Here is a 19,142-nt window from a genome sequence, read left to right as displayed (position 1 = left end):
CCTCCAGTACTGAAACATTTGCTTCTTACCATTTAATCTCTTAAGTTTAAATTTACAAAAGTTTAAGATATAGAAAGGTTATATATACTCCGGAGAAGAGTAATTACTTACTATACTAATTAGTCGAGCCGTGAGACGTAGGACACTTCTTGTGGGGACAGGAGTGGTTATGAGATGGACGACTTTGATCGTTAATGTGACTCCCTTTGTCCAATCATCTGTTAGCTGATTCCACACGAAACATAGACCTTATTATGTTTACACGACACATGTAAATACTCCTTATGAACAACCATCGCTCACCTCGCTGTTTGGGGAGTACTTGTTTGTTATAGTTTCTCTTGTTCATCGCCTTCTCACGTGTAACGCACTCGAGAGAAAATCTTACAAAAATCTATCTAATAGTAATGCCAAATATTCGAAGCGGTCAGATGGCTACCAACTTCTAATATTACCACTCATCATTGGGTAGTGTTTTGCTTATTAAACTACTCGCTCTTTTTCATATTACATGATTTTATGAACATTTAAATATATATATATATATATATGACACTTTTAATATATTTATTTCCTTTTGATGTATAATGCTGCCTGTAGTCATGTGTTCATACCAAAGTTAATATTCCATTTTTAATTTGTTTTTTTTGTGATGGAATAAAATTTGTCGTACCGCCGATTAGACAGCAACTATTAGCTTAGGTCAAAAATTTCAGAAATTGGTCCCTACTTCTCTTAACTTTGAATATGCGTTTGTATATATAAACACTAATATACTGTATTATATTAATTTTTCTACTAATTGGTCTTCTTACAGACAATAATGTAAAATTTAATTGGTTGGATTCTCTTACCTGATCGCAGGCAATTCTTTAGGGACCACAGTTAGCGTTGAGTACTATCTCGACACGTGTCAACTGATATTTTTGGTTGAGATTAATAACGTCATTAACGGTCCCCTCCCTCCTTGCTTTCATTTACTCTTTCTTCTTTTTATTTTCTACGATTACAACAATTTCATGATCTATGACAAATACATAGTATATTCACACTCGAATGAATTTACTTTGCACCAAAATATTTGCAGATTAGTAATAAGTTGGCTACTCTGCAACCCTATGTACTAAAGATAGGGATGTATTTCATTTTTTTATAAACTCAGTAAATTGGCTACTCTGCAACCCTATGTACTAAAGATAGAGGGATGTATTCATTTTTATAAACTCAGTATATGTAGCTGCTGAAAAAAAAAAAAAAAAAAAATGTAGCTGCTGAGATTCATGGGCTCAACCACAGTATATTCTATTCGACAAAACTGAAACAAAGCTCAAGAGCTATTCATGGTGGTGGTGAAATGAGTTTAACTAATTCATGCTGGTTTAGTGAGTTTTCTTTGGAAATTGAAGAACTAGGGTTCAAACATTTCCATTATGATTTTAATTTTTTGTTGACAACTGAAGTTTTAGATGAAAAAGCTCGTTTGTGTAACATGTCATGGAAAACAGTTAATTATCTTTAATTAGAAAATGAAAATTAGATTTATCCTCATTTGTACTAAACGTAAAAGCAAAGCAATATATAGGGAAAGAAAAAGAAAATCCTAAATAATTCTTTGAAAATAGAAATATACCATTTGACTAGTAACAAAAAAATTATACACACGGGAAATTGTATTGAAAGCGATGAGGAAAAGATGGTGTAATACTTTTCTTCTTACCTTCATCCGAACTTCGTATCAATATCTTATCATGCTTTTGATGTCAATTCTCTACCATCTTTTTCATAAAACGATAGTATACTTTTTGTTGTCATAGTTAATTATTGTTACTAATTAATTAGTATGTTACTAGTTAGACCTAATCCCATTTTGTTATCAACAAAAGTTTGGTAAAGAATATATACAAGAATAAATCGCCTTTTTGTCCACCTCCATTTAAACGCTCTGTGCACATAAAACTGAAACATTCAAACATATACATACCCAAACGCCAAACCCTATTTTTCATTATTGAACACGAGTTAAAAAAAGAAAACAATGGCGTTCCATAACATTCATTTCAATCACTTCATCGACCAACAACACCAGCCTCCTCCTCCCTCTCAGCAGCAGCAGGAACACCATTTCCACGAATCCACTCCTCCTAACTGGCTCCTCCGCTCCGATAACAATTTCCTAAACCTCCAAACTGCCGCCTCCGCCGCAGCAACAAGCTCAGACTCTCCTTCCTCCGCCGCCGCTAACCAGTGGCTCTCTCGATCCACTTCTTTCCTCCAACGCGGCGGGGGAGCTAACAACAATAACGTCGGTTCAGGTGACGTCATCGACGACGTTACTACCGGCGGAGAGGAGTCAATGATCGGCGAGAGGAAGGAGGCGGAGAGGTGGCAGAATGCGAGACACAAGTCGGAGATACTCTCTCATCCACTATACGAACAGCTTTTGTCGGCACACGTGGCGTGCCTGAGGATCGCCACGCCGGTGGATCAGCTTCCTAGGATCGATGCACAGCTAGCTCAGTCGCAGAACGTCGTGGCCAAGTACTCTACTATGGACGCTGCTGCTCAAGGACTCATCTCCGGTGATGAAAAGGAGCTTGACCACTTCATGGTAACTTAACTTCTCATTCCTCCTCACAAATTTTAATTTTAATTTTATTTTCCATCATATTATTCCCTAGCCTTTTCTCTCATAAATGGTTTATTCTCTTCAAATTTCGAAAAACAAAAATTAATAATTCCATTTTGTATTTTAGTTAATAGTTTCACTGTTTGAGAAATTTGAAAATTATTTTATGTATAATTTCAGATTAAAAAAAAATTGGAGAAGAAAATGCAAATCTCGTTCGTAGATTTGTACTTTGTACCGACACACATGATCAGTGGTCTGATTGGACAATTAGTCAGTTTAAGATTTGGATTTTAGTTTTGTACAGTTGAAATTTGACAGCAGGAGGTTTTATTTTTGAGATAGATTTTGGTTGAACAATACATTGGTTTGAAATTACGGATATAGTCATCTGACAAAAGCTACATACTAGTTTGTCATTTTATGTGTATATCAATTATTAATCTATCTGTTGTCTGAAAAATATTTACATGCTTTTGTGCAGACGCATTATGTACTATTGCTGTGCTCTTTTAAAGAACAACTGCAGCAGCATGTCCGCGTCCATGCAATGGAAGCTGTTATGGCCTGTTGGGAGATTGAGCAGTCTCTTCAAAGCTTAACAGGTTAGTTTTGAGAAAAATTTAATATTAATCTTTCATTTAGCTATAATAATAACTCTTGCATTGCATTTAGCATTGACAAAGAAGCAAGGATATTCTATTTAATTCATTTGTCATTTCAATTCTGCTATATGGTATGGATTTTTAATTAAAAGATTAACGCTTGTTTGTTGGGTGAGATAGGAGTGTCTCCTGGTGAAGGCACAGGAGCCACAATGTCTGAAGACGAAGATGAGCAAGTAGAGAGTGATGCTCATTTGTATGATGGAAGCTTAGATGGGTTAGGGTTTGGTCCTCTAGTCCCCACTGAGAGCGAGAGATCCTTAATGGAACGAGTTAGGCAAGAACTCAAACATGAACTCAAGCAGGTAACAAATGATATATACTATCTCCATCATATACTCCTACACATTGTCTCATCTGTAAAATTACACTTACATTGCCCATTATATATATGTGATGTAATGATGTACAAACATTCTTTTTTTTTTAAAGGGCTACAAGGAGAAAATTGTTGACATAAGAGAGGAGATATTGAGAAAGAGAAGAGCTGGGAAATTACCAGGAGACACCACCTCTGTTCTCAAAGCTTGGTGGCAGTCTCATTCTAAGTGGCCTTACCCTACTGTGAGTTCTCTCTTTCTATTTCTTCAATCACTCACGTGATCACCCCTCAAGGGTCTCTTGTTCTATTCCATATAGCTTGGACTACATCACTTTCTCGACTTCTTCATTTGCCTTCTTAATCATTTAAGTTTTAAATGAATGGGATAACTTTTGCAGGAGGAAGATAAGGTGAGGTTGGTACAGGAGACGGGGTTGCAGCTCAAACAGATAAACAATTGGTTCATCAATCAAAGAAAGAGGAATTGGCATAGCAATCCATCTTCTTCTACCGTCCCAAAGAACAAACGTAGAAGGTACTACCAACAAAACTGTAGGAAGAGATATCCAGGATATATAGGATTGGCTTGTTGAACAAATATACAATTAAACGAATTATGCTATTGTGACAACGTTTATAGCTTAAATATCTAAGTTAGTGTGATGAAGTTTATAACTTTTTTGGTATGGTTATATTAATATTTAGTTACATTTTCAAGAATATATTGAGATATTGATTTTGGAGAGTTTTTTTTTTTTATGAAGCAATGCAGGTGAAAATAGCGGAAGAGAGCGTTGATGAAGTCAGTTTGTAGCTGCGCATGGATATATCCAATAGCTTGATAGAACGTTGGATATCCAAAGACAAAAATCCACAAAATCAACGTAGAACGTATTTTTCTGTGTGTGACATTGCATGGTTTATGTGGCTTCATATATAAGCGTAATTATTAGGGAACACACGAAACCCAAAAGACGAAGAATCAGAAGCATGATTTGTAATATGAGGGTTAGGGTGGAATTTATGATAGGATCTTCACTACCATCTCCACCATCATCATATCTTGTGAATAACAAGGAGTTTTCTCTTTTAGCAAATGTGCAAATTGATTATTTGCCGTGCTACACACACATGTTTTGTGGAACCACTTCTTATGCATGCTTTGCTAGCCCTAATACATAAATATGAAACAACCAATCTCGGTGCCGTTTACGGTTTATCACACTTAGGAGCTGCAAAGGTCGCCGGGAAACGACGATAGAGAGACTTTCTCCGGTGGTCGAAATTAGTTTTAATAAACTATATATTATGAAGTAGTTCCATTTTGGGCCCTCTATATTTTCTCCGGCATCATCTCAAGCCTCTCTTGGGTTTCTTCAATGTCCATTACCGGCCTAGTTGTCTCCTAACTTACTTCGCCACGAGATCACGCATAACGCATGGTTTACAAAAATAGTTCACGTGTGTAAAACGTTTGAGATTTCATACGTAGTCTTCTGCATGTAGTCAATTCGATAAATTACGAGTGTAAATCGTTCTATTCAAATCATAACAAAATCACAATGGTATATAAACAAAAGGTTTAATACGATTTTCAGATACCAAAATACACGGCGAGGCACTTTTGTGTTGTAGGGGTTTGTGATTGGTCTTTTTTTTTACTGAAGGCTTATTCGACAGTTAATCTGAGAGGAGTGTTTATTAGGCTAACTGGACCACTTGTAAAAGACAGCTGTGTGTGTGTTATCTGTTGCGTAACAGTGACGAAACAATGGCTTCTTCTTCTCTTTTGTACTTATAGAAAATAGTAATAATGTTTTATTTCTGATCTACAATGATGAGTAAATAAAAGATTCGCTATCTGAAAGTGACACAGATAATATAAAAGTGCTAGTGGGTAAGTAGGGGATAACGAATAAATCAGTGAAGACGACAAGAAAGTTCACAACATTCTTTCTACTCTTATCATGCGCTTCTTTCTCTTTTACATGTTAGCCAATATATACTGAACTTTCTGATATGATATTTTACACAAAAACAAATATGATAAGATAATCAAGAACGTCCAAGTGAAGTTCAGTTTGACATTATTTACACTACAACAAATATGGCTTTTAATAGCATACGGATAACGCTATTATATGGTATCCATAGCGGTTTTACAAATGCTATGAAAACGACCGCTATAATAGAGTCCCTATATACGATAGCGTTTTCGGATGACGCTATCGTAGAGTAGCCTTTAATAGCGTTATGTTTTCGCTGTGTTACGGTTATTTATTACACACAATTTATGCTATAGGAAATTGTATAACAGCTATATTTATCTGCTGTATTAAACCTATTAATAGCTATTTGTGCTGTTCTAAATTATGTAATAACTTTTTTATGTTGCTATATATTTTTGTAAAATAGCTATATTCTGTAGCCATCAATTACGTTGTAGTAGCTTTACATTGGTGCTACTTTATGATGTGTTGCAGCAGTGGTATTGAGTTATGTTCATATGATTTATAGCATTTTTTTCGTGATATCAAGTGAGTGTATCATAACTTATTTTATATGCTATTTCACCCATTAAAATATGCTATTTCGCCCAATAAATGGTTCACTACAAAGAAACTACAGCTGATAGCTTGCTATGACTAGAACACGTCGGATACAAGGGGGTTTCAGCCTCTGCAAGTTTTGCTAAAAACTCATCTTCTTTCCTGTCCTCACCCTCAACTGACTCACGTAACTGTGAACCCCGGTTGGCTAAATCCTCATCTACAAAGTTTGCAGCTTCATATAAACTAAGAATCTCAGCATTCCAGCATCTATCTTTAACATCCACTACATCAACAGAGCTACCATCTCCATGGTGAAACCAATCCGTCCGTACCTTGTAAGCATCATCCATTCCATTTATAACCAAATGAGAGACAACCTCCTCACTTGTATGGCGATACAGATTACGACATCGGGCGCATGGACATACAATCTTCCCATTAACTCCTAACTTATCAGTAACACCATTGACAAAAGCTCGGGCAGCTCTCTCGTATGCAGAATCAACTCTTAAGTTCATGAAAAAAAAAAGTTATGACGCGAATTTTTGGAATTCTATAACCTGAACACTTAGGGAAATGTACATACCTACTTATATGAACCCACGACTTGTCCAACATTATTAGGACCCTTGCCAAAATTCCAAAAAGTGTACATGGTTCAAGCAACAATGACAATATAAATTTTGCTTCAATGTCTAAACCGCAAACAACTAGATAAATGTCTACAAAAGTATACAAACTATTAGATAATGTGAATAAGTGATCGATGTGTCTAACCTCGACAGAATATAGAAGACGCAAGCTTGTGAAGTCACGAACCCGCACCTGCAAAACAAAAAAAGAACTGATTAATGGAAACAAATATGAACCGATAACAATGAAATTAATCAGAACTTGAATCAATCGAATCTAACACCTATTTACTTTCACAACTTCAATCAATCAAAACTAAGACCTATATACATGCACAACTTGGATCAATTGAATTTAAGACCTCACTCTTAAATTAGAGTCTCGGATTTGAAATTGGAGATGATGATGGCTGAATCCAATTGTATACTCTGTTAGGATGAGCGACGAGATTACGGATGGTGAAAGATGAGAGATCGAGGCGGAGATGGTGGAGAGAGGTTGTGGAGAGGAATGGAAGATGGAGAAAACGCGGCGGAGATGGTGGAGAGATGATGTGGGGAGGAAGGGTTGGTGGGCGATGGAGTCGTAGATGGTGGAGAGAGGATGTAGAGAGGAAGGGAAGATGGAGAAACGAGTCGGAGATGGTGGATAGAGCTTTGAGCTCGATGGAGGTGGAGAAGAAAGGGAAGACGGAGAGAACGAGGTAAGTAAATCCGATCCCTTTCTTTTTTTTTTTTAATGCTATGAAAAGTATATGTTCTTAAAACATACCGCCTAAATCCATTTTTTTCACTAAGTGTTGGCGCTTATTCTAAAAACTTGGGTGATTAGTGAGTTTTTTTTTTCACTTTACCGAATTTTCGGCATAGCATAAGTAAAGTGCTATAACTTTGCGAGGCAGACTTCCAAATACCTTTCCATAGCAGTTAGGAAAATTGTGCTATCTTAATCTGCTATGAATACCTATATTTGTTGTAGTGTTACATACAAAATAAAGATTGACATGATCAGATAAATACTTTCCCAATATTTGTATTTTAATATTAGCAATATCGAATTTATCTTTGTACGGCGACATTTGCAAGTTGAGTTCACGACCTCTAATCAAACTGAACATATAATATAACTTTGACATTGATATATTCGTTATTGGCGACATGTACGATGCTGTTTGTCTATCTTGTCACAAGACGAGCTGAAATTGACCAAACAAAATAGACTTTATGCATATATATCATTTATGTAGTAACATATTCAGTGATGATGATTGACAAAGAAATTGTGATTTTCCATGGGAGATCAACTCTAGCAATAGAAATATTTTGTAAGGGATTACCTAGAAGGGTATAGTTAGGTTAGGTTAAAAGGGGTATACTATGCAAAACATTTGATGCATCAACAGAGAAAGATACAGGTCGACCGGTGGCAAGTAGTGCTACATAACATCCCAAACATCAATACATGTCAAAAAGCGTTTTTGGTACCTTTCTCTTTTCTTCTTTCATCCACACTTCACTTCATTTCACACTCTTATCCTCAGTCTCTCTCTCCACTTGTTTAGTGTTTTGTTGTTTTATAAGAAAAAGTTTTAAACACTAGATAAGATGATAATTGGCCTCCACTATATATCTTAAACCGGCTTTAGATGCTTATGCTCGTGACATACATCTAATCAAACAATTTTATATAATCATCGAAATGTAAAGATAGATTCTTCAAATTACTTTAAAAAAAAAAATTTTAGTCCCAGTAGCTGAACCAGGTTTCCTTTGTTCGGAAAAGTAAAACCAAACTTTTTTGTTTGTACATGCGTTTAGTACTAGTATATTAGATTACCAAGCATTTTAAACGTTTGATAAGAATATAAAATATCATTTAATTAAAAACCATCTATTTCGACTTAATTTGGCTTTTAAAGTTCTGATTGACAACCAATTCAAGTTCTGTCTGTCTTGCACTCTTGCTCTTGCATGCCACGACGAATGTCTCACTGATCACTACAACATAAATTTATCTTCTTATTGTGCCGATCGACACAAGTATAACTTCCCTAATTTTCTCTGTTATAGTTTTTAACGTTCTAGAATATCTCACAAACTCATAGTTATCTACATTTGTTGAAATATAGCTTTTGCTATTTTGATACTTGACTTCTCAAATGAATTATCGTTCAGAATATTCACTTGAGTCTTGACTCACGTTTGATTATATAATAATGACGTCGTATTGTTATACAGCTCAAGAATTTTCTTCATTCTCAACTCCAGTTATGCATGTTTGATTAGCCATCGAATTAGATCACCCACACAAAAGAAAAAAAAACATTTTCTCACATTTAAAAGTGAATGTTAATTATTAACATTGAAAAATCAGAGAGAGAGATATATAGAAAATGTTTTTTTTCTTCACACATCAATCATATTACATTTAATCAATCAATTAAATATGCGAGAGCATTTACTTTTATAATAATGACGTCATATTGTTAAACAATTTCTCAAATAAAAGCACAACGGAGAAAACATTTATATATTCCGCCGTCGCACACAAACGGTTAGAACGAGATAAGATCAACCGTCGCCGATCTAGACTTCGCCACCGGAGACGCCGGCAACCTCGCCGTGAAATCCGGATAAGAACCGTCCTCGTCCGCCCTCACATCGTCCTCGAAATTGAGCGCGTAGCTCAACGCATCGTAGCTGAAATCTCCAGGAGATCCTTGGCTGTGGTGCCGTTGATGATGGTGGTGAACGCAATTGTTGTTGCGGCACGTGACCTTGATGCGCGTCTTGACGCGGCGGCACCTGTCTCTGATCTCGAGCTCCAGCACGGTGGATTTGAGCCACTTGTAAGGAGATTTAGGCGTTCTCTGGCCGTTGATCGCCTCAGGGTCAACCACCGCGTTGGCGGCTCCTAAACATCAGATCGGAGATCGCATTCTGTGGCCTCTCGCTGATCTGGCGGAGGACGGAGATGTGCATTCATTGTACATTATCGTCGATTTTGAGATTCTTGAAATTTTTGAGGAAGATGTTTTGTTACGAAGAACGAGAAATGAGATGATGGAAGAGAATAAATAGGGTCCGAACTAGGTAAGGATTTAAAAGATAGTGGGTGGAGAATGGGCTTGGGCCCGGTCCACGTATTCTAAAGGTTCGTTTCGGTAATCATATTAATTTTTAATGCTACTTGTATTATACATTTTTCATAAAATTAATTAAGGCTCAAGTGTTTAACGCTTTGATTTGCTCTTTCAATAGGACTCAGTTAACAACCTATGTTGAGAGTTTGTTGCCTTTTTTTTACTTATCTACTTTAAAAGAATTATATTTTATTGGAAGGAAAACATACGGAATATTCTAATTTAAACTAATTCAACATTTTTTAATGTCACAATTGCGCTGACGTTTAGTTATTATTTGATTTTCTTATTAGAAAAAGTTGTTAAAAAGTAAAACAAGTATCGTTGACAAAAAAAAGAGAGAGTAAAACAACTATAAAATCAATGTAGTTTTGTTGGGCCTATATAAAAGTCCATTAAATATTCAACCAGCCAACATGCACAACTAGACATAGATCCTATTTCGTTGACAAAGAAAAAACTGCTTCTTGTTTTGAGTGAAGAGTCGGACCTGGTTCGGTGTCTTTGTCGTTTTGAGTTTCACTAACTAGTGGAGACATGAGATTGTTGAGATATTTAGAGTAATGGCGTGGAACGGCAAAGGAGACAGTCGATCAAGTATCAACTGTCGCCAAATTTCTCTGTTTGCTTTCATGTGACTGATCGTTGCTAAATTCTGTGTTTGACGTTACTAAATTTTTTCCACTAAACTGTGAAGACGATAATGATAAAAATGCATTTATGGAGTCTAGGTTGGTCGGTAGGTGGGTGTTGCAAGTTACAAACCTAAGTACTATCTTCAACGGAAAACCACCTTAGTTGATTATAATTAAAACTAATATACTTCCACGACCAATATAAACAAAAAGAAAATTTGTAAGGATAATAATCAATAGCATTAGGAAACTTAGAAATTACAATCGATTCTTCAAAATTGCTTCATATAAAAAGGAAAAAAAAACAAGTAACTATTGATATGATTGAAACATTTAACCAAAAACTAAAAATTGAGATGATTGATATTAGTAAAAAGTATATAAAACTGTTTAGATAATAGCAAGATATTCAAATGTCTCTTTTATAGATGTCGATGATTACTGATGAACCAAATCTACAAAGAGGTGTCTAAGCAGAGAACAAAGCAATGGCAAATCAGCTTCATATCATAATTATTGGAACCTAGATATTATAATATTGAATAATGAATACTAGTATAACCTCATTGCTACCTCTACTTTAATAATAGGGAGGTATGTCAAAATATCACAGAGTAAAATAAGCATCTTATTCTTAATAATAGGATTCTCGAGTTTGCATCACATTAAATAATCGCCAAAGTCTACCATTGGCGTTAAAGCCATCAATACATAAGATTCTTTTGCTTAACTTCATCACATGCATATAGCTTATATTGCATGATATTTCAGACATCATTTTCCGTTAATATAGGATTTTAACACGTTTTATACTCTCCCATATCACCAAAATTAAACTCAATTTATTTTCTGACCCGAGATTACAAAACAACCCATGGAAAGTCTCGTGATATTCTCACCGCTAGAGTAGAAGAATTTTTTTGAAAGGAGCATTAAAAAGTAAAAATAAAGCAAAAATAAGCTGATTCGAGATGATACTAGTATATTGATTCTAATAAAGAAACAATATTCACATGACCCACTACATGACCATGTTAAATAACTCAAAATCAGTGTCGACAATGGATCACCACTCATCCATCGAAGGCACACTAATGTATTGATCCTCGTATCCATTGTTTTTTCATTGGGCTAAGAAGAAGATATTAAATTTTTTAAGTTCAGTTCTCGACAATCCCAATCAAATTAAGGATGTGTGTCCATTTACGTTTTCTACATTTAGTAGATCAACCAAAATTCATGCATCGCCTTAAAGCTGGACTTGTTTTTGAAGCACAAGTGCATAACAAACGTTTACTATATTTTCAACACGTCAACATGTCTTACCAAAAAAAAAAACATGTCTTACCCAATCTTCTCCTAACCTTATAAACATTTGCACACAAACAAAATGAAGGTTAGTAACGAAGAAGCATAATGAAATTGTGTTTAAGAATATTTCATGAACAACTACAGTTTTATACAGTACATAATTAGTTTCAATAACAAAAGCAATTTCAAAATTAGATTGTTATATCTGTGTGATAACATACGTTTAATTACATCCGAATAATCTTGGGAGAACAACTCGAGTCATTATATTCATCAAAACCTAGGATGTTTATTTCTGAGTTCAAAGATAGTTGCATGATTATCCTCTGGAACGAGTATTACAATTTCTTTATTGGTTGTGGTTATGATCTTGCTTTGAAGTGCCTCCAAAAGTTAAGCTAATTCATGAGTACGTTTGAGGTGAAAGATTGCTGAAATACTGTTCTTTACTATTTGTTACTTCTTCCGTTCTATTTTTAAAAATAGATGTTTTTTTGTGTTTTCATACATATTAAAAACACATTAATTATGCATTTTTTTAAAAAATTATTAAATTCTAATGTTTTTAATCAATATTTTTTAATAAATTAAATTAATTTTATTAAAATTTACAATTTTTGTATAGAAAATATAAAAAACTAATTTTTGTGAAACAAATTTTTTTTTTCTAAAACTTCTACTATCTTAATGGAATGGATATTTTAATGGAATGGAGAGAGTAATTGATTGCAATAGTTACTTGTTATGATTTACCTAACTCTCATGTATAAGAATATGGTATTACGATTGTTACCGATGTTAGTCAACTCCTTGTTACCGATGTTAGTTGATTCCCCTCTTTGACTTCCCGGCAATCATTTCTTTATGGTTACTGTTGTTATTTTTCCTCCAACAAACAATATACTATTTCTGTTTCTGACAGATTCAGTTAGCCGATTAGCTAAACCCAGTTTAAAGGACAAAAAAAATTTCAGCAACCATAGCTACTATATGATATAATCAGTTAGGCCATAGACGTATCTTGATGGGTTTACGTTCATGTTACAAGATACTAAAGTCTAATAATATTTGATGTTAAGAGACTAAGTCTAACAAATACTAATTCAAAGCCAAACGCATGTCAGTCCAACAAATAAGATCAATTAAAAGTTATTATTGCATTGTTATTATATTGGAAAATAGGTGATTTTCAATTCATATTTAATTTTAGTTTGAAAAATTGATTCACTTCATACATTTTCTGATCACCCAATACAGAAATCAAAATGTATAAAATCGATACCGTTATGAAAGCATTGGACTGGTGAGGACCAAATAATCCCATTGGAATTGTAAACCAACGGGCAAATGGCATTTCGTAGTTATTACAGCTTTTCACGGGATACGAGCTGACAATCTCACTTAGTCACTATACGTGGCAGCTTTTCTAACTGCCCACAGATGTTATCCTCCTCAGCCGTCGGATCAAGTACCCGATTCTCTTCGAAACGGCAAAAACCGCCAAAGGCAAAAAAAAAAAGAAGGAATTAAAAACAGCAAACCATGGTTAAAGTTTGACTAACCTCAAAATTTCGAAAAAGGTCAAAATATTTAAACGTATTTACATTAATGCCATCGAACATTCTTTTGCTATAAATCTCGTTCCTGAGACTCGCTAGGTTTGCCGAACCAACCTCCCTCCGGGGCCTCCTTTAGAGAGAGAGAGAGAGAATCAAACCCTCTTCTTCCTCCAGAGACTCTCAAAGAAAAGCAATGGTGACTACATCGTCTAGTAACAAATCAAACACTCTTCTTCGTTACTCCAAAGCTGTTCCTTCGTCTTCATCCTCAGCGTTCGCTTCCTCCACGAGCTCCACCTTCTCGTCTCCGTCCTCATCCTTCTTCCACCACCGATCCGCGTCCCCCACTCCCCAGCCTATGTCGCAGTCCTTTCGCTACTCTCTCGACACCAGATCCATCTCCCCTACGAACCACCGATCCATCTCCGTTTCCAAGAAACCGCAGCCTAAGGTGTCCGAGACGTCGCCGTCTCGGAGGAGGTGTATGTGTTCTCCGACGACGCACCCCGGATCGTTCCGGTGCAGTCTCCACAAAAACGTGGCGAATCCGCACGGGCAAGGAACGGCGTCGTACACGGGGAACAGTTTGAATATGAGGAGATCGGCGATGACGAACTCGCTGGTGAGGATCGGGGGAGTTGAAGGAGAGTGGGTGAGAAGAGCGTTGACGACTCTGATAAGGCCTTCGTCGCATCATCTGAAAAGGAGGGCTGCGTTTCAGCCGCGTCCTAGTAGGCTCTCGGTTATGTCCAAGGCTGAGTGTTGATTTTGATCTGATAAAGGTTTCAGAGTTTCAGGTTTGTTAACAACAGGACAGATCTGGTCGGGAAAAGTTGGATCGGGGGCGATTGTGGGAGAGAGAGAGTGTCAACGTTGAAATCGAAGTTTTGTAAAACGAACACACACACACACCATCATATGTTTTTTTTTGTTGTTGGGTGAAGAAAGATGCGGAAGTGCATTTTGTACATATACTTATTTTTTTTTACTCTGTTTTAATGTTTCTCTCGAAAGAATGTCAAATTACATCTAAAATCAAAAGCTGGTATGAAAGTTAGATCTGAATCAAATTTCTATAATCCGTTTTTCATAACACCAGTGAGATTCTTAGATCTTTAATCTCACATCCATTGTGTTTGATGTGTGTCTGCAGCGTTTGTCTGAATCCCGTTTTTTGTTTGTCTGAATCCCGTTTTTCGTGTTTCGTGAAGTCAACGTTCGCGTTGTTCGTTGACCCGTCTCGTTAGCCGTCTTCCGTTGGGCGTTCCGTTAATTTTCTAGGTATGCGTTGTTCGCCGTGTCAGGTATGTTCTTTCATTTTTTTAAATAAGTATGTACTTTCAGTTCAAAAAAAAGTATGTACTTTCATTGTTTTGGTTTTACTTATTTATTTTCGTTTCTTGTTAATCTTTTTTGTTTTCTCACCTGTCGCAGGTTGCGTTTGGCAAATGGATTGGAGTTTGAACTACGTGACTAACCGGGACATGGGATGAACCAGCAGAACAATAAGTAACATATAAAATACTTCCTACAAGACGAGGAAATGGTCTTTCTGGACATAAATTTTCACATTTAAGGACTAGAAAGGAAAAATGAATAAAAAGAGGAATTGTGTTCAGAAAAAAAATAACGAGGAGAAATGAGAATGGTATAATTTGGATGGTTGACTGAGCAATAAAAAACTACTCAACATGGAATTATCAGATAGAAGATGCATTTGAATATGATTAATTGGGAATCTTTCGATTCATGAACATTAAAGAAAGGGAATATTTTAAAGAAGAGGAAACGAAAGTTAGTAGTGGAAAGACACGTCTTCCTGATCTGGAAGATTTTACTCTACTCGATCTTATTCCTCTTACATTATTTCAGGATATATACCCATTATTAACAAAAAATCTTTTTTGCTTTTAATCGCGGTATAATGACTTAAATAGTGAATAAAAGGGTTGGAAACCACGAAGTTTGATCAGACTTGTGTTTTTCTCATTGACAGGATCCTCTAGGGTTCGATAGATTTATCTTCAAGGATGAAGATACTAAGAGCATGATTAATCCCGATCTCTTATTTAGAGTTATTAATTCATGATTTGACATTTTTCTGTTTTTACTTTTTTCTTACACTTTTGGGATAAAAGACGGTTTTTATATCTTTTATTTAATAGGCGATTCTTAGTTTTTTTTAGTTAAAATCTAAGAAAATTTAAGAACCTTTTCTTATCCGAAACGTTAATCATGATCTAAATTATAGAGTTTGGTTATGTTACTAGCATACACACATGGGGATGGTCTAGGGCCGTCTAGCTATCTCTCTTTATGGCAAGAATTTGTTGCAAGAAAATGACATGTTTTTTCTTCTCTTTCTTGGTTGTATCAGGTGGCAGTGATAATGATGTACTTTATGTTTTTTACCGCATTTACTGCTATTGTAAACGGTTTAGTGACTAGGGTCGTCTGATTTTGTTACTACTTAAAACCTATATTTTCATGAGTTGTTTCTATTCTGCGGCTCCCAAATTGGGAAGAAGGCTCGGGGACTATTTATTTGAGTAATACGTGTAATCTTCGTTATTAGATTTACGTGTTTTTAATACTACTCGTCTCCACTTGAATTTATTTTTATGTATGAACAAGTCAAATTTAAATGTCTTCAAAAATTGGAAGATGAGAGTTTTTTTTTCGTTTTGTAAATGTGGGAGTGGCAATTGAAAAATGAATTTCATATAATTCAAAATTATACTGACATCACGAGCGAGTAGCGGACTATGTATACAGTATGTGTAATATTTACAAGTAGTTCTATGAATCGTCTAAGAGGCGCATTACCATAATTTGTTCCAAAGAATAGTTGAAGAAAGGCCAAAATAAAGATGGGGTTACACGTCTTCCTTACATGGAAGAGTATATGCCACCATCATATTCTTAAATAATTGCATATTTAAATTACTAGATATAGATCGCCTATATAGTTTTATACTTTTATTGATATGTTTCTCATCGTAATTTTGGTTCAGTTCTTAGTGATATCATACGAGGTCGGCCGACTACTTGCGTAATTCTATTATTTTGCAAAATTCCTAAAACCAAAATATGAACAGATATACATTACATAGTACTATTATATTCCCAATTATTCTTTGTCGCGAAAAAAACAAAAGAAGATTTAAGCATGAAAGCGATATTATGATTTAGGTGAGGTGGAAACCAAACTTATTGTGATGTGAAAACAGAAATAAAGTATGGACGCATCTTCCATAGTTAAAGGAGATACTGTTTTAAGATGGTGCAACTATGATTTCATCTTCCATATACAAATCTTTTGACGATTTTAAAAATTTCTACGTAAGGTTTGTTCCATAATCAAGTAGATACACACAATCTTGATGGCTGGTTAATTTAGTTTTTGTTGTTTAAAGTTAATTAAAATCGTTACTTCTGACTTTCAATCTCGTGTCATCCACAACGAAGACGTGCACATTTTTTAATGGCTTCTCAGAAGAACTCTTTCCGAAGAAAATTAAAAAGTTGTTGTAAACTATAACGTGAGGATGAAATATATTTTGTATTTTATAACAAAAGAAAGAGAGAGTGATTGAACAAGAGGTGAGAGAAGAGGTGTGAGTGTGTTTGTGTGTTTTGGAAATAATACGAGAGAGAGATGTTGATAATTATTAAACTTGATTCATCCTTCTCTTTGTTACAATGATCGACATATTTATAGGGAAGTAAGTCGGTAACATTAACCGACTTTGAGAGGAAGAAGACAAAACATAGGATAAACATTATCCTAATAGATAATTATAAACAAAGATATTTTGCCAAAATATCTTTTAACACTCCCTCTTAATTATCTATTTTGTATTACGTAGTGCCTCGTTAAAAACCTGGTCATGGAAAAACCCATTGGGATAAAAACCATGAGAAGGGAAAAAGAGTACACTGCCGTAATCTCCTCTTGAGAATAGTGAACATAGCTTTTCTCGTCACAGGTCACGCAAATGCCGCATTCCGATACCATATACGTGTTTTCGGAATATTGTAGTCGGAAGAGCTTTTGTGAACAAGTCAGATGGATTGTCGCATGACCGTACATATTCGATGTCCACTTCTTTATTTTTCTCGAGCTCCCTTATGTATGAGAAAAATCTTGGAGGGATGTGCTTTGTTCTATCGCTTTTGATGTAGCCTTCTTTGAGTTGAGCGACACAAGCCGAATTATCTTCAAATATTTTCGTCGGCACTTTCTCGTTGACCATTCCACTTGATTCTTGTATGTGGTGACTCATTGACCGAAGCCACACACATTCTCGACATGCTTCGTGAAGCGCGATAGTTTCTGCGTGATTCGAAGAGGTTGCAACCAGAGTTTGTTTCTGGGACCGCCAAGAGATCGCGGTTCCACCAATTGTAAAAACATAGCCGGTTTGCGATCGAGCCTTATGAGGATCTGATAAGTATCCCGCATCTGCAAAACCAACCATACCAAACTCGGGTTTTCTAAAATACATTAACCCTAAATCAACTGTACCTTGAAGGTAACGGAATAAGTGCTTTATTCCGTCCCAATGTCTGCGAGTAGGAGCAGAACTATATCTCGCAAGTAGATTAGTAGCAAAAGCTATATCTGGTCTGGTACAGTTTGCAAGATATAACAGCCCACCGATAGCACTCATATAAGGTACTTCTGGACCTAATATCTTCTCGCTATCTTCGCAGGGCCTAAAAGGATCACTCTCAATATTGAGAGATCTACCAATCATTGGAGTACTCAAAGGAGTTGCTTTGTCCATACGAAAGCGTTTCAATAACCTTTTCGTATAGTTTGATTGATGCACAAATATTCCTTCTCAGAGATGCTCTATCTGGAGCCCAAGACAAAACTTTGTCTTGCCGAGATCTTTCATTTCGAACTCTTCTTTCATATGAGTTCGAGCATCATCAACCTCCTTTTGAGTTCCAATTATGTTCAGGTCATCTACATATACAGCAATGATCACAAAGCCAGATGACGATTTCTTTATAAAAACGCATGGACATATCGCATTATTCACATATCCTTTACTCAAAAGATATTCACTTAAGCGATTGTACCACATGCGTCCGGATTGCTTTAATCCGTAAAGTGATCGCTGTAACTTGACCGAACAAATCTCCCTGGATTTTTCTTTCAATGCCCCTGGCATTTTCAATCCCTCAGGGAGTTTCATGTATATATCGTTATCCAACGATCCATACAAATATGCAGTCACAACGTCCATGAGATGCATTTCAAGATTTTTAGACGCCGTTAGGCTCATCAAAAATCTAAACGTAATTGCATCCATTACCGGGGAATACGTTTCCTCAAAATCAATTCCCGGTCTCTGAGAAAAACCTTGGGCAACTAATCGGGCTTTATATCGTGTTACTTCATTCTTCTCATTTACTTTTCTCACGAATACCCACTTATACCCAACAGGATTTATATTCTCAGGCGTTATGACTATAGGTCCAAAGACATTTCTTTTATTCAGGGAGAGTAATTCAATTTGAATGGCCTTCTTCCACTCCTCCCAATCATGTCTTTTCTGACATTCTAAAATGGACCTTGGATCGGGATCATCATTTTCATGATCGATCTCTTTGGACACAGAAAAGGAGAACATTCCATCAACATCTTTTATCTTATTTCTGATCCATAACTTTTCATCTCGGGCG

At 35.8% G+C, this 19,142-nt stretch overlaps 3 protein-coding genes and 1 pseudogene across 4 annotated transcripts; 2 read left to right on the top strand and 2 right to left on the bottom strand.

Moving 5' to 3' along the window:
* The first annotated feature begins 1,855 nt into the window (after nt 1–1,855).
* LOC106383445 (homeobox protein knotted-1-like 4) lies at nt 1,856–4,737 on the top strand. 2 transcript variants are annotated; one of them, XM_013823556.3, is made up of 6 exons: nt 1,856–2,608; nt 3,111–3,231; nt 3,412–3,596; nt 3,724–3,855; nt 4,012–4,148; nt 4,386–4,737. In XM_013823556.3, the coding sequence occupies exons 1-6, from the start codon at nt 2,036–2,038 to the stop codon at nt 4,387–4,389; spliced, it is 1,152 nt and encodes a 383-aa protein (XP_013679010.1). In that variant the 5' UTR covers nt 1,856–2,035; the 3' UTR covers nt 4,390–4,737. The 2 variants fall into 2 exon arrangements, with proteins under 2 accessions (XP_013679010.1, XP_013679004.1); XM_013823550.3 differs by having other exon boundaries at nt 4,378–4,737.
* A 4,445-nt stretch (nt 4,738–9,182) lies between these two features.
* On the bottom strand, nt 9,183–10,064 carry LOC106416134 (annotated as a pseudogene).
* Nucleotides 10,065–13,441: 3,377 nt separating this feature from the next.
* LOC106383037 (putative protein TPRXL) lies at nt 13,442–14,510 on the top strand. Its single transcript, XM_013823147.3, has one exon. It carries the CDS (start codon nt 13,639–13,641, stop codon nt 14,209–14,211), a length of 573 nt encoding a protein of 190 aa, XP_013678601.2. The 5' UTR covers nt 13,442–13,638; the 3' UTR covers nt 14,212–14,510.
* Nucleotides 14,511–17,428: 2,918 nt separating this feature from the next.
* On the bottom strand, nt 17,429–18,205 carry LOC125581753 (secreted RxLR effector protein 161-like). The gene has a single exon (XM_048747723.1). It carries the CDS (start codon nt 18,203–18,205, stop codon nt 17,429–17,431), a length of 777 nt encoding a protein of 258 aa, XP_048603680.1.
* Between the last annotated feature and the right edge of the window lie 937 nt (nt 18,206–19,142).

This window comes from Brassica napus, chromosome C2 (genome assembly GCF_020379485.1).
Source record: "Brassica napus cultivar Da-Ae chromosome C2, Da-Ae, whole genome shotgun sequence".
In the NCBI taxonomy this organism is placed as follows: domain Eukaryota; kingdom Viridiplantae; phylum Streptophyta; class Magnoliopsida; order Brassicales; family Brassicaceae; genus Brassica; species Brassica napus.
The sequence above is the reverse complement of the archived record's forward strand: the minus strand, read 5'-3'. Positions and strand labels throughout refer to the sequence as shown.